General features: G+C 38.3%; 1 protein-coding gene across 3 annotated transcripts in view; it reads right to left on the bottom strand.

Annotated features, from left to right (window-relative positions):
- Positions 1-15512, bottom strand: part of LOC145277748 (uncharacterized) — an 81476-nt gene extending 65964 nt beyond the window's left edge. For 2 of the 3 annotated variants that reach the window (XR_013868200.1, XM_080129464.1), the window contains exon 1: positions 15327-15511. Coding sequence is in view for 2 of the 3 variants with exons in the window: in XM_080129464.1 (XP_079985590.1) it covers positions 15327-15459 (133 nt within the window). In the remaining variant the exon portion in view is untranslated. Of the gene's footprint in view, positions 1-15326 lie in introns of all 3 variants that reach the window. The other variant, XM_080129465.1, reaches the window with a different exon arrangement.
- Positions 15513-15983: the final 471 nt, after the last annotated feature.

Here is a 15983-nt window from a genome sequence, read left to right as displayed (position 1 = left end):
TAATTGAAATATTCATAAATACATGCAAAACACTTGAGTCAATTTTGTCCAGACCGATCGAGGATACATTCTCTTCGACAATCAATCTGACAGTGGTGTTGTTGTTGGCTGAGATATAGTTTTGTTCAATTTTAGGTCTACCCTTTCTGAGAAAACCATTTGTTTATTGTTAAGCCCCAAGCGTCCCCCTGCGGCAATGCCAACAGGGCTACATAGGATTTTTTGCAAGTCAGAGTACACTTCAACCGAAAACCTTGCTTGAACCTGTCTCTAACCTCTTCTGGATAGAAACATAAAAGCATTGTGTTGCTTCTTCCTCCATACAAACTAAATTCAATACCTTCTTTCAAAATGTTGTTGTTGACATCTTTCTGATTTTTCTATTGCCTTCTATTTTTTGGGGCACTTCTGCACTATGCGGCCGAGCGTCATTGTTAGGGAGCGATAATTCCAATTTCGTCTTGGTCAAATAAATAAGATATTTTACTGAGCACAAAAATATTTGAAAATGAAAACATTTATTGTATATAATAAATATAGCAAAATATAATTGTAAAGACATTTATTTAAAAGTCTACATAAGAAAATATAATTTTAGTAAAACAATTTTGGGTATTTCTGTAATTAAAGCAACATCGGATTTTTATAAAATAAATTGTTTGTTTTTTTTCCAAACAAATAAATAATTTTAATGAAACATTTTTTCGAATTAAAGCAACATTGGATCGTTTATTTTCTCAAAATATTTTTTGAATTGAAGTAACAAATAAATAATTTTAATGAAACATTTATCGTCCCCTGTTCTTTGACCTAAAAGCACCACCTGGCAACAGTTTGAGACACACCAAAAAACATGGCGCTCGGCCGCATAATGCAGAAGTGCCATTTTTTTCTTCAATTTTCTTATCTTTTTGTTTTTGCTGGGGATGCCAGACATTCACCTATTATTTCAAAGACTCCAACCAAAATATCTTAAGATTCTAATAAACTCTATGAGAGCAGTTGTTTGGATTTCCCTAACACTTGGTTCACCAGATATATGTGCCAACAAATCTTTTGAAATTCATTTTCATGAACTTGGTTACTCTTATGATCACTGGAATGGAGATTTCAGTTTTGTTTCATGTCATACATAAAACTCTCAACTATGTTTTGCCTTAAATTATTAGGGGCATTGACTTCAACTAGGGTTGTTACTTCGTCTTTTGTCCCATGCCAGGTTTAACTTGTGTTTGCCGAGTATGTAGCTATATGGATTTGCATAGTCATAACAGGTGATGCAGGATTTCATTTCCAACAGTTCTTTTCAATTATCAATTTGATGGTCCAGTAGAGATGTTTACATGCTCCATCTCGTGTCACATTGTACAACAGGCATCCCTCAGCAGAACCTTACAACTGGATGTTAGGTGGCTCTACTTCTCTGTGGCAGAACCTGCAATTGTTGCGAAGATTACTTATCTTCTAAAAAGCATTGGTTATCAAAACTTAATTTTGGGCAATCATTATTATCCTCTTTTGATTATAGTGGAGCGATCATCTTTTGAGTCAATCTATATTTATATATATTATATTTATATTCCTGAAAGAGTTCTTTGGGAAAATTGTGCGTGTATGCTGGGAATCATCTGGTTCTTCGACAGCATTGTTCTCATAAAAACAACAGAGAAAATTCCACTTTGAAATAAATCAATCCATCAGAAATTTTCAGAATCTGACAAATTAGTGCATTCGTTGTCTCAACCAGGGGGTCGGAGTCAGAGGCTGGAGTTGGAGTTGAATTTCTAAGAGTACTACGAGTCGGAGTCAGAATTTTTTTATCAGACTCCTTAAGTCCAATAAATTTTTTTTTTTTTTTTTTTTTTTTTTTTTTTTTTTTTTTTTTACATGGTTTTCCGTTTGGTTTTACCAGTTACACAATTTAGCAGTTTTTGCATGGTTTTGCTTTTATTTTTGGAGATATATCATATTTTGTACTGTACTGCAATGCTTCCACTTGAAGATATTTCGGTCCACCGGATCACTGCAAATCCTATCTGGACAGCTGTTTTCGTTTTGGTTGTGACGTCACACAGGATCAATGAACATTCTTTCCATCTTCGAGTGAGATCACTGTGGATTACATTGGATAACAATCAGATTGTAATCCGAAAGTTATCCAGTTCCTAAATCAAACGAAATTTGGCAATTGGATTAGTTCAGGATTGATCCGAAATTATAATCTTATCCGGAAAAAAAAAAAAAAAAAAAAAAAACAGGTATAACTCAATAAGAAGCAACCCATGCTACTGTAGCCTTTTATAGCTTTTTCCATAGGAGTGCCCACTTATCAAGGCCCAGAAGCCACTAGAGGATAAGGTTACTGAGTGCACAGAAGTTAATGGGACAATATCATAGTAATCGTTAGTAGTGGAAATTTGGTAAATTGGATTATTTAAGGGGACGGCTCATCAAGAATTTGTTTACGTTGGACTTGATGACCAAATTGTAGTCAGCTAGAAAACAGGCAAAGGGAAGAGATTTGCACAGGCGTGCAGTTCTAAGAAAGAAACTTTGTTCATGAAATCTATGTTTAGGTTTATGCACAGATAAAAAGTGGGAGAAATTATTGATAGTGGTTTCAGCTAGAGGAGTGTTTTTCATGAAAGTTTGGCTAGGGTGGACCATAGATTGGAGTTCAGATTAGCACCTGCCATGAAAATAGCAATAAAGCAAAGACAGGCTCGCAACATCTCTTCCGTGGGGAAGCAGGCTGCAAGGAAGACAAAAAGGCATCCTCCACTAGGCTACAATGTCTATTTTGAACTTTGTCAAGGCAGGATAAGATCTTTCTAGCAGCTTCTGCCCAGATGTGGCAACAGTACCCCATCCTTAGACATACCTGGCTCTTATATATGTAGAGAATTGCATCAGTAGTGAGGTATCTACTGGAGCGGTAGAAGGATCCTACCATTTTTCCAGCGACCTTGGCAATGTATTTGATGTACGTGTTCCATTTCAGATTAGGAGTAAAAGGTCAAGCCCAGAATCTTGTCAAAACATGAAGCCTCCCCAAGACGAGAGCCATTCATTTCAATTAATGCCAGATGGGGATCAGAGCGTTGATGATGTAAAGATAGAAGCTTGGTTTTAGATGCATAAAAATAAACCAGCCACGTTTCTCCCCATTACACCACATGCTTAAAATCAGAGAGAGAATCAAAGAGAACTTGGTATTTTATGGCCCTTGATGTGTTGCTATAGATGGTAGTGTCATCTGCCTAAATGTCTACAAATGATCTTAGGATGTGATTTGGAAGATCATTGATGTAGATCTGGAAGAGAGTTGGGCCCAGGATGAACCCTCTGAGGGACTCTGGCATTAGTACTGTAAGCTTCTGATTTCTTCCCATTAACCACTACTCTTATGGACACATCAAAGAGAAATGATTGAATGATTTAGAAAGAATTTCCAGTTATACCATAGCTGGAGATACCCTATCAAAAGGCTTTTGAATTGCCCTAAAAAGGAAGCCTCTGTTGAGAGATTCGCTAACCTTATGAGACATAACCATTAGCACATCTGCTGTAGATCTAGCAGAATGGAAACCATATTGCATATCACTAAGAAGGTTATTTTTGCTGAGGTGGTTAACTACTTCTCTATTTAACACAGATTCCAGCAGCTTACTCATGATGCACAGGAAACTTATTGGTCTGTACTTAGCATTACAAGTTGATTTTTTTCTTTTTAGATAATTGTTATTTTATCAACTTGCATGAAAAGATGCTTAAAACCGTTTGAATTATTCAAATACCATCAGTAGTTTCAAAGTTATGAGAATTTTAAGTGCCAAGATTTAGGCTTTTCTGTGGACATTTTTCTTTAGAAAAAGTAGGTTAAATTACGGACCTCAACATTTCAAGAAATTTGGTAATTTCACCACCATTTATTTATTTTTCAAGTTATTCTCATGAAACTTGGCACTTTTATGTAAAATTGTGTACGCTTTCTGATTATGCAGTCAAATTTGATGTATCTCTTTACCATAAGCCATGAATTATAAATTCAGATGTATAAATTTCAACTTTTTTTTTTAACTTGAGCATGGTATCATACAGTGGGTGTCTATTCATGAACAAAACTAAGTATTATAGTGGTATTTAAATACAGCTTTATTGAGAGCAGGCATTTTCCTGCCTCCTAAACAAAGAGTTTAATCTGAGTGTAGTCATTGAATGCCTAAAGAGTATTCATGGCCGGTATTTACTACTCCCCTCAAAGAAAAAAAAATTTTAGTAGATATGAATTAATCTCAGAAATCAAAGAAAATTTTTCATATAGATTTTGGATTTCTGTAAAAGATGGAAATTGCTAAAATTTTTGCATTTTGGGACCAGTCCAATTTTCAATTTTGTAAATCCTCTCTATCTGGCCAAAAATATACCCCTACTTTTTGGGATGCAACCATAAATCGTACTGTACAGGAATCCTTGATGTAACTTTCACACTACCAGGATACTAGGAATCCTGATAAGCAACAACTATATATTCACCAGTTGATGGTAATTTTTGTCATTTCTATTCTGTTGTTTACTGAAACTTCAACTATGTAAACAAAGAAATAAAACGGTATTTTTTTTTTACCTTGTTTTCACCTTAACATTTAGGGTATGATGAAAACGAATATCGCATTTAAATTTTCTGTAAGTAGTTTTCCGGATATTAAGCAATGTCATTTCTTATGTTATTGCTTGTGGCCATCTTGGTATGCACGAGCGCGCAAACGTAACCCTGATTTCTTTCTCAAATCTAATTATTATTATTTAGATATCCTCAGTTAATAAAAAAAAAAAAATGGGTTTGTTTTACCGATTCGAAAAAATGCTCTAGACAATGAGTTAAAAATAAATTTAAGTTTCACAATATCTTTTTTATTTAATTGTTAGGTGAAAGTACAGAATAGTTAACAAAATACCTTTCCTTCCCCATATTAAAATGTTTTTTTTTTTTTTTTTTTTACATGGGGGATTACCACTTATCAAGGTTCGGGAGCCACTCGGGGATAAGGGTTATTGTGGGTACAGTAAATAATATTATTTCAGAATGGTAGCATAAGTGCACAAATACATTTTATTTGTTTTATATATATATATATATATATATATATATTTTTACCACTAAAAAACAATTCTACCTTAAGTACCAGTAAGAAGCTATAAATAACAGAAACGCACGTACTTAATACATTTTGTTGTTTTTTAACGCTTTTAGTACATGTGTTAAAAACAACAAAATAGTATTATTTAGAAATCAAATTTGAAAAACTTGAAAAAATTTTTTTTAATTGACAAACTCAGAATAAAAAATGAAACTGATTTTTCTGCTCCTGTTTTGAAAGCAGAAACAGTTTTTTTACTTTTAATAGAATACAAACTCGCTGTGCACTGGTCAGCGCATTAGTGCTAGCGAGCCATTTTTCCATGTTAAACGGATTTGAATTTCTATAAAAGATAACATTTTAAAGAAATTTCCGCACAATTAATAATTATCAAATATTTACATATACATGAAAATAATTCTGAAACTATCATCTATATGAAAACGGATGATATATACGGATTTATCTATCAATTTTGAAATATTCTTCATCAACTTTGCTCGGTCGTAACTTTGCTTCCTGTGGTTGTAAAAATATAAATCAAAGTCCAGTGGACTCCTATGCTTATATAGCCTGTAAAATTTCAGCCATATCCAATCAAAGTTAACCCCGCACATGTGTATCCAAACGTAACGTATGAAATGTAAACATTGAAAAAACAGTTTCCCTTTTAGCTGTCGTAATTTTTTTTACCGTTTTTTCATTTTTAACTTTGAGCATAAAAAAAAATAAATTAATATCATTGGAATGCTTATTCTATTCTCTTTCTAGCAATGTAATTCTTTTAAAAATTGACCCACAAATAAAAAAGATATGACTTGTTGAAGCACAATACAGTATATGCTTGTAATGCTACTGTACTGAGAGGGAGATGATCGATCACTTGAATTTTTAAGTACAGGGCATACTGATGAGGTTTCCCAAGGTGTTGGGAAGCAATTCTTAAAACAATGCTTAAACAGCTTTGTAAGTATAAGAACTAGTTCTGGTTGAAGCTTTTTCAGCATTATAATTGGAATGCTGTAAAAGGCCAGTTGCTTTACTGGAATCAAGGTTTTCGATTAACTTGGCAACATCACATACAGATATTTGTATGTTGCATAGTGTGCTTTATAATACAGAGGAAATACAGGAGGTTGACGGCCTTAGTCGCATAAGGTAGAATTAGTTGCAAAGTTCTTGGCAAAGAGTTTGGTTTTGTCTGATGCTGGCGAAATTACCTCAGGTCCATTGATGATGGGTGGGATTGAGCACACGCTTTTGTTCAAAATCCTGTTTGCTATTTGCCAAAACTGGTGGGAACCAAGCCACTGCTCAGCTACTTTGGACTTAACGAACTGAGCATACAACTATCTCGTGTTCTTTATTGGTCCCTTGGCAAAAGGAGGGTGGACCTGTAAATTCACCCTTGTCCGTTCATCTGTCCGCACTTTTCTCAATAACTACGCCTTGGAATTTTTTGAAATTTTGCACAAACATTAAACATGATATAAGTAAAAAGTAACAGAACGGATTTTCTAGGAAAACTCTGGTTGCCCCCCTAAGGGTGCCTTTCGGGTTAAAATTGACACTTTTGTGCTTATTAAAAAAAAAAAAATTGATGCCTTGGATTTTTATAAAACTTTCTGAAGAGTTGTAACTAACTGATTTCAATATAATTTTGTTTGTCTATACTTCGTGATAACTCTTGGGTGTGCCCCAGGGGCTCTTTTAGGGCTAATAAAAACACTCCATTTTTGGGACTATTTTACCATATTTGTCCAAAATTTTCTGTGTATGTCTATTTAGTAGTTTTGCATGGTGCTAAACTCAAATTTACATGTCAAGACCTTGGGGGCTTTTGGGGCTAAATGGGAGGAAAGAAGCAAATGATGAACTTGGTCATTTCTTTTTTTGCATGGTGCATAACTCAAAATTACATATGTTAAGGCCTAAAACTGCACTGTTTGTTCATTTTCACCAGGATTTGATGTTCCCTGGGGACTTTTGGGGCTAAATGGGGTGGGGGGCTCAATACTGAACTTTTTTTATGCCTCGTTCACTGTGCACTCCCGAGGGACCATGCAGGCTTCACTTGTTACTTTTTTTTTTTTATGTGTCTTTACTTCCCTCTTCTGATAAGAAGCATTTGGCTTCGAAATGCCATAGTCTAAAGAGGTTTCCCTATCTCTAAATATAGTATTCCCTTTTGAACTGATAGCATAATAAAATTGCAAATTTTTTTATCCCTTTGTTAACTCATTATAATAAACGTTTTTTTTTAATTCACGCTCCCCCCATTTTGAAATGTCTATTTAGATTTACATAATTAATTAATGCAACAAAGTTTTATATATCACAAATTGAACATAAAAGGTCAATAAATAAAATATTCAAATTCCAAACAAAAAAGAATAAGTTTTTTTGCCAATTTACCTGTAAAGTTCAAAGTGTAAATCCCTTCTTTTTTTTTTTCGAAAACCAGGTGGATTTTTTTTTAAGTTGGAGTTTATTTTATGCTTATAATTTTCCATTCAATATTGGACGCTAAGGATATTTTATTCTGTATTATATCAGTGCTTCCAGACCTTAGAGATCGCAACCTGTTGCAACTTTCTCCCTGTTTCGAGCCATAGCAGAAGGAAATTCGCCATAGAAACAATACTCGAAATTTATGCCAATAAGTTGGGGATTTGAGTAAACAAAAAAAAAAAAAATATTAAAACAGATTTTTCGTGTAAGAAAAAATATGACCACCAGCGAGCAGAAACAAATGGGACTTTTTTCTTCCGCTACAAACCCTAAAATTCTTAACGTTTAAAAAGTAGATTACATTTTTATTTTACGTCAAGAATTGTGGAAAAAAACTATTTAGAGGGTAAAGTAGATTACCCGGTGATAGCGTAAGCTCCGAGGGGTTGCAAAGGATGCCCTATGCGACCCCCCCTACTGGGTCGAGTAACAAGTATTGTAGTACGGCGAGCAGCGAGTAACTAAGTTGTGCCAACCGTTCACCAGTAAGTCATTAACAGAACTGGTCCTAGTCAGAGACACAATTCTTTTATAACAGAAGAATTGTGCCTCCCCCTACTCCTCCAAGTCTATAAGAGACTCGTCCTCTCAACCACTCATATTAGACTTCCGCCCTCGAGGCCGGCGCCACCAAGTAAGCAATCTTCTTTTTTTATTTTTATTTTTATTTTCTCACACACTCCTGACAAAAACGAGAAAAAAAACAAAAGGTAGAAGAGAGAAAAGAAAAAGAAAAAAGTTACATAAAAATGACAGACCACAGCTGTTAGTACAATATAGCAGTAGTCGATCAGTCCAGATATCAATCAAGCAGGCAGCAGGCTAGGTCTACCCCGTCGTTTTTTAAGGGGCGCGCATTCTGGGCAATACCACTTTTGCCTGTTGGGAGGTTCTGAGTCGATACCGACACATCGGAAATGGTACCAATCGTCGCACGAGTCACACCCGATCATATTCTGATTCTGCTGCGGAGAGCTGCACGGGGGACACAACCAGACCTGCTCTTCAACACTAGGGGATGAATCCAACGTCTCCCCTCCCTCCGCAACAGGAGGTCCTTCAGGAGTCCTAGAAAGCTCTAAGGGGTACAGATGTTTCAGGGAATGTACTTCCTCCAAGCCCTCCCCTTTTTGAACACGTGCTGCTCTAACGACACCATCATGGCCTGGAATCAGTTCAGTAATAGTTCCTAAGACCCAAAACGGTCTAGGTTTCAAAGGACTCTTAATCAGCACATCATCATCCTTCTGGAGGCGGGTTCTTGTACTTAGTCGGGATCGACCAGGAATCTTCCTTCCCAGCTCTAGCAGGTACTCCTCATACCATAGTTTGTGGAAATCTGTCAGACATTGGTCCCTAAGTTCCAAGGTTTGAATTAGCCTCTCCCTGCTGGGAGGCAACAAGGTTGTTCTATCCTCTCTATCCAGTCGTATCAATAGCCCGGGGCTCTGATTGGGCTTAAGGAACATATTAGGGGTAATTGGAGTAGCATTTTTGTCGGCTGACACCTGGTAAGTAAGAGGCCGGTTATTAACAGACCTCTGAATATCCGATAACACTGTCAGAAGGGTAAAGTAATCCAATCTACCCCTGCCAAGAATCTTAAATAGGCAGTTCTTCATGGTCTTGATACATCGCTCCCATGTTCCTCCATACCAAGGAGAGAACAAGGGAATGGTTTTAAGTTTTAACTTACAAGGACCGCATTTTCTTTGATAGTCCGTAAAAAGAGAGAGACGGTCGAAAATCTTTCCACTTCCTATAAACGTTTTTGCGTTGTCACTATAAAGGGTTTCGGGAACGCCATATCGGTTAGTAAATCGAACCAGTGCCTGGAAGAAAGAGGGTACGCTCATGTCGGGAACTACTTCAATGTGTATTGCTCTGATATTCAAGCAAGTGAACAGGAGCAAGTACATTTTCGTATCTCGTTTCCCGTCATTCACCCAAAGATGGCCAGTAAAATCAATCCCAGTGTGTTGATAGGGGACTCTGAAATCGGTACTGTGCGACGGCAGGGCAGCAGCAGCATTCGGCGTCACTGGCGTTGAATTATAACGTTTACATCTGGCACAAACAGCCAGTACCTTATTCACAGCTTGTCGACCCTGCGGGACCCAATAACCGCTTCACCTCAACTCCGCTAGAGTTGACCCAGTTCCGAGGTGGCAACACCTTTCATGACAATCTAAAATGATGAGTCTGGTAACAGGATGATGTTTCCCTATCAGAATGGGGTTTTTAACTTCATAACCAAAGTGGGAAGATTGGTTGATTCTTCCCTGAGATCGAATCAAACCGTCAGGGTCCAGAAAAAGATCCAGAGCACAAACCCTAACTGGCATGGGTTTACCACTCGGCTCCTTTAGGTACTCCACTTCCACGGGAAATTCTTGCCGTTGCACTGTCTTCATAAGGTAGATCGCTGCCTTAGAGTTGTAGTCCCATTGTCGATTAAATCGGATGGCTAGGAACTTAAACACCAAGGTAGTAACAGTCAGTAAACCAGAGAATGAGGAAAACCTCTGAAAAGGTATGGCCGAAGTGTACTCTTGATCATGGATCAAAGAACAATTTGCTGAACTGCGAGTCATTCGCTGGCATATCTCACTCAAACAGGGCATATCCTGTCCTGGCCATTGAGATATTCCTTCGCATAGCCAGGAAGGGCCTGAACACCAAAATTCCATCTTGGATTGGAACTTTCTCAATGTTAATCCTCTTGTTAACAAATCTGCCGGGTTGAGTGTACTATCAACATATCTGAAGAGAGTCTTCAAGCCATAGCGAGACTCCAACTCCACTTTCATCTGCAGAATGTCTTTAAGTCTATTTTTTGCAAAAACATTTTTGCTAGCCATGTTTTGAGATAAAATCCAGGACAAGACCACCTGTGCATCCGTGGCTATACACAAATTCTCGGGAACAAATCCTTCACAATTGTCCAGGATTGTGGGGAGACACTTGAAGGCGAGGAAAACGGCCATTAGTTCCAACACAGGCAAAGTCTTGTCCTTCATAGGTGCCACCTTAGCTTTCGCAAATAATAAGGATGACCGACCATTTTGTACGATATACACGGCAAACCCATATGCTTCCTTGGACGCGTCGCAAAACAGGTACATATCTCCAGGCAGCCCTGCCATAAGCGCCTTGCGCAAAAAACGGAAATCACTCAACCCTGAAAGGTCCCTGGCTAGTTCTCTCCAATCGCTCAAGATCGCTGGCTGGAGTGGATCATCCCAACCTGCACCATTCTTCCACATGGACCTGATTAGCACTCGACTGCGGATAGTAACCGGGAGACATAGGGACAACGGATCGAAGATCTTAGGTGACTCTGAAAGAACACCTCTCTTAGTTGTCACGTCAGGATTGCACTTTACCGGAGCGACATACAACTCCTCCGAATGTGGGGAGTATCGGTAGCCCAGTACTCTCTCCCACTCCTCTTCATGGATACTTAGAGTACCATCCTCCTTCATCCTAGTGCGGAGCGCCTGACTGTTTGAGTTGCATGACAGGATAATAAAGCCCCCTTCCAGCAAACGCTCTCTAACAAGGGAATACAATGTAGTAAGCTCACTCGCGTCTGCCACGGAAGCCACAAGGTTATCCACATAAAACCGGTCCTCCATTCTGCGGCAAGCATCCTGAGGGTATTTTGCCGCATGCAATTTTAAGATACACCCCAACACAAATGGGCTTGAAGTAAACCCGAATATCAAGGTGGTATAGCGGAAGCAGCGCAAACAATCTCCTTGTTTAAGAAAAAAGCAAAACCGGTTCCTATCCGCCTCCAGCTTAAGCCGAATCATTAGGAAGGCTCGGCAAATGTCTGCTAGTAGCACATAATTGTTGGCTCTAAAGGCCAGCAACAACTTTAAGATGTCCCCTGTTAAGTTAACGCCAGAATATGCTGCTTCGTTCAGCGATAATCCATCTCCTGTCTTCAAACTACAGTTGAACACTGGTCTGATCCTGGTAGTTGCCGTAGGGTCCGACTTGAAAACTGGTCTATGTGGTATCCACACATATTTGTCGAACTCCTGAGGGGAGACAAAAATCTCTTCAATTATACCGTCCTCCTGTTGCTGACGAAACACCTCCAAATATTCATCATATATTTTTCTTTTAGTCAAGTTTGCTGCCACCCGATCTAAAACATGCAAGGAAGTTGCATGATTAGAGGGGACTCTGGCTAATCTATCGTGATGCCAGGGGAGCTCCACATAATAGCTTCCATCCCGAAGCTCTACCGTTTCCTCAAATCGCTTCATCTGCACTTTATCGTAATCAGAAAAGTCCTCCTGACTGGGAAGCCCCAGAGATTCCAACGTAAACATTTGTTCTAGTCCTCTTTGTACCATACTGTCAGGAAAGCACTCCGCCATGGGATCCAGGTATGTTGATTGTGTTTCAAGGACAAAACATAAATGTGATGAATCGACCTGGGGGGTATGTTCCATCACCGAATTAAACGAGAGGTGAGTAACCTCAGAGAGGGGCTTATCTTCCAAGAAAAAAGAGTCCACTGCTCCAAACGGGACCAATCCAGGCGGGGTTGCAAAGGCCCATCCATTCAAACACGGGATCAGCTTCAATGAGTCCAGGTGTTCAATCAGGTCTAACCCAATTATTCCCTTGATCGGTATTAAATCCCTTCCGGTCTCAAACTGGCCGGCCAAAGCATATTTTGCATCCTGAAAGACACGCAATAGAGATTCCAGGTTGGCCACTCGAACCGACAAGTCCATACCATCGGCTACCAAGACAGATGTCACAGTCCTTCCAGAACCCAAGTCAACTCCCAGGACTACCTCTGTGAACCCACGCTGACACTCACCTAGAAAGGTAGACAATCTCAGCTGACAATTGACACCAAGGGTTTCGATTGGGCACAAAGTTCTCAGTACATCTGCCGCCAGATATGTCCGCCCGCTACCCGTGTCCAGTAGGCAATTCACTGACACTGTCTTTGCTCCACAAGAGAATGTAACTGAGAGAATGGGTGGCAACGTACGGGAATACCCGGTTGAAGTTGCATTGTTCACATCCACATGAAAAGAAGGAGTAATAGCGTTCCCCCTACCAAACTTTTGAGACGTATTCTGTCTTACTGTTGATGTAAATGCAGTGGAGACACCGCCCTTAATCTGCAATCTCTTTATTGCTTCTCCAGTTAGTCTCAATATGGAGGACAAAGGCGGCACCCGTCTATTTGTTAGCGCTATTATCTCCCCTTTCAGTTCGAGAGGAAATTTCCTAAATAGAATCTTAGCCATCAGTTTGGCTCCGCCAGAATCGTCCACAGAAAAGTCACACGAAAAGGAATTCCCCAGCTCTTCCAACAGCGATGCCGTCCTGGAAACGAAGCCCCCCAGCTCAAAAAGGGCTCCACCTTTCTTTGGTACATAATCCAGAATATCCTGGAATATTTGGTCAATGATTTCATCCAGGTCCAGATACTCCCTCTTCAGTATAGCCATGGCTTGCTGGTAATTGGTGTCAGTGCAACTCAGGTGATTTACCAGCCTCAAGGCTCTGTCTGAGAGTGAACACTTCAAGAAGTTCAACCTCTCGGCATCATTGGCCATGCCGATCACGCAGTTCTCAAACCTAGTCAAGAAGTTTCTGAAACTCATGCGGTCGGACTCCATTTCCTGTCCGCTAAATGTAGGCCCTGTGATCTGTATACGTGGGGGTTTAACAATGAAGGAAGAACCTCTCCCGGTAGTTGCAGAAAACCTTGAGAACTCAAAGGCAGATTCTGAGTAAGGGCTGGGCTCTGGCTGTCGGTATGCTTGATCCAAATCGCCCAAGTCTTCATAATAATCCTTCAGTTGAGACAGCCAAGCACCCTCAATCTCGGCAGGTGTACTCTCATCAAAGGAGCCTAACTCCAGCTGTGTGATACAAGTCTCTAACTCGACAATGAAGTCGAATCTCCGTCCTTAAGAATGAGTACGCCGATGGCCTAACTCCATCACGACACATCTTCAGTCGTCCCTGAATCTTCTGAGTCAATGACTCCCTTCTACGTAGGAGCTGCTCTTTCGTGACGTTCATGACAGTAGTTAACCAACGAAAGAGTAAGCAGCAAAACCTTTGCAAGATGTGGAAAAAAACTATTTAGAGGGTAAAGTAGATTACCCGGTGATAGCGTAAGCTCCGAGGGGTTGCAAAGGATGCCCTATGCGACCCCCCCTACTGGGTCGAGTAACAAGTATTGTAGTACGGCGAGCAGAGCAGCGAGTAACTAAGTTGTGCCAACCGTTCACCAGTAAGTCATTAACAGAACTGGTCCTAGTCAGAGACACAATTCTTTTATAACAGAAGAATTGTGCCTCCCCCTACTCCTCCAAGTCTATAAGAGACTCGTCCTCTCAACCACTCAGATTAGAATTCCGCCCTCGAGGCCGGCGCCACCAAGTAAGCAATCTTCTTTTTTTATTTTTATTTTCTCACAGAATAGAATTTAAGATGGTACTTGTTTAGTTTAATGAAGACATTAAAAAATGAAATTTTTGAACAAAAAAAAAAAAAAAAAAATTATTGTACGTATCCGTTATGGAATTAAGTTCTTAAAAATTTTTTTTTTAAAAATCACTAAATTTTATCAAGTTTTTTTTTTTTTTTACAGAGAAAAATAAAATTTTAATGAGATCGATTCTATCCCTGCCATCTTGCCTATTTCGCGAACGAAACATTTAAACGAAAAAGGGATTAACAAAGACAGTAAAATAAGTGAAAAAAAAAAAAAAAAAAAAAACCCTAAAATATTTATTTAGATATTTTTTTGCCCAGGTTTCAAAATAATATCGCCAAATTTTGACAATCTTTAAGCGGTGATCCCCCTTAGCGCCCTCTCCTCCTTGTCCGCGAAATAGGCAAGTTGGCTGGGATACGATCGATCTCATTAAAATTTAATTTTCCTCTTAAAAAAAAAAAAAGGCAAATTTTTACGACGTGCCCCAGCGTATTATAAACACCCCAAACTCCATGTTAAGAACGGCTTTCGGAATAAACACTTCTCAACCTCGAAAGCCGTTCTTAACATGGGGAGGTTTAGTCCAACAGCCGTTCCTCATATGGGGTGGTTTCGGAGTGTTTATACTACGCTGAGGCAGGTCGTAAAAAATACCACAAAAATAAATAAATAAAAATAATGGATCAAATTAAGTGAAATTTTTATGAGAACTTAATTCCGTAACGGGTACGTACAATATATATTTTTTTTTCTTTCAATATTTTCATTATTTTATGTCTTCATTAAACAAAACAAGTACCTTTAAGATCAATCAGTTTTCTAAATAAATGTGAGCGGGTGAAAAACTAAATATGAGAGATATTCCAACAATCCCTATAATATAACTTTATTTTTGCTTAAAAATGTTTGATCTTAAATTTTACAAAGAGATATATCTGATATAAACTACGTCTATTCTGGGATCATTATAAACTAAGAGATTTTAAAGTGTTGATATATGTGTTTAAAGGAGTAATCTTATTAGTTTGACTTCTTTTTTTTTTTAACCCTACATACTACATAAAGAAAATTTCGGCTGTTTGCCAGCGAACGTTAGAAAGCATCGACCACGTGTATGCGTTCGTTCGAGGGTCTCGTCTTAACGGAGATCACATTAGTTGTAAAAGAAATGGAGAAACAATTACCTTTTAATCGCGGTATTCGAAGGCGGATGAACTTCTTTAGCAGAAGAAGAGTTTTATCTCGATTTTTCTGTTCGTTTCCAGCTAAACCTTGGGCAAATTGTACTTCGATAGGAATCCTCTGTATTAGAGTCATCTTTCCCAATTACAATGGAGTACAATTACTTGCGGAAACTTAAGTGAACTTAATGCTCGATTATTAAGCCGCACTTTCGTGTGATTATTAATTATATTTAAAGTTTAAAAGTACATTAAAGTCTTGGAAATTTAAAATAAAACTTTGAAATTAAATAAAAATCAGTGTTACGATAAAGATATTTGTATATTTATTTATCAAAATTATAATTTTCTTTTAATACGAAACTAAGAAACAGAACAACCGAATTGAAGTTATGAATTCCTTCACATTTATGTTATCACTACCCTCCCCCCCACCCCGGAAAAAAAAAGACTAGGTATTCTCTTGAATTAATGAAGTTAACATTTATTTTACATTTTGGAAAAAGTTAATTTATTGTATACATTTTTCTGAGATTTTTTTTGCAACGCTTGAAGTTGTGATAAAAAAAGAAAAAAATGGGGAGATTATTCGCTGCTTTGCATTTGACTGTGTAAAAGAATGTAAACAAAAACAAATAGAATTTCGTGATAATAATGTCC

This window comes from Euprymna scolopes, chromosome 6 (genome assembly GCF_053919585.1).
Source record: "Euprymna scolopes isolate OS-2025 chromosome 6, ASM5391958v1, whole genome shotgun sequence".
Classification (NCBI taxonomy): Eukaryota; Metazoa; Mollusca; class Cephalopoda; order Sepiida; family Sepiolidae; genus Euprymna; species Euprymna scolopes.
This window is presented reverse-complemented; position numbering and strand designations above follow the sequence as displayed.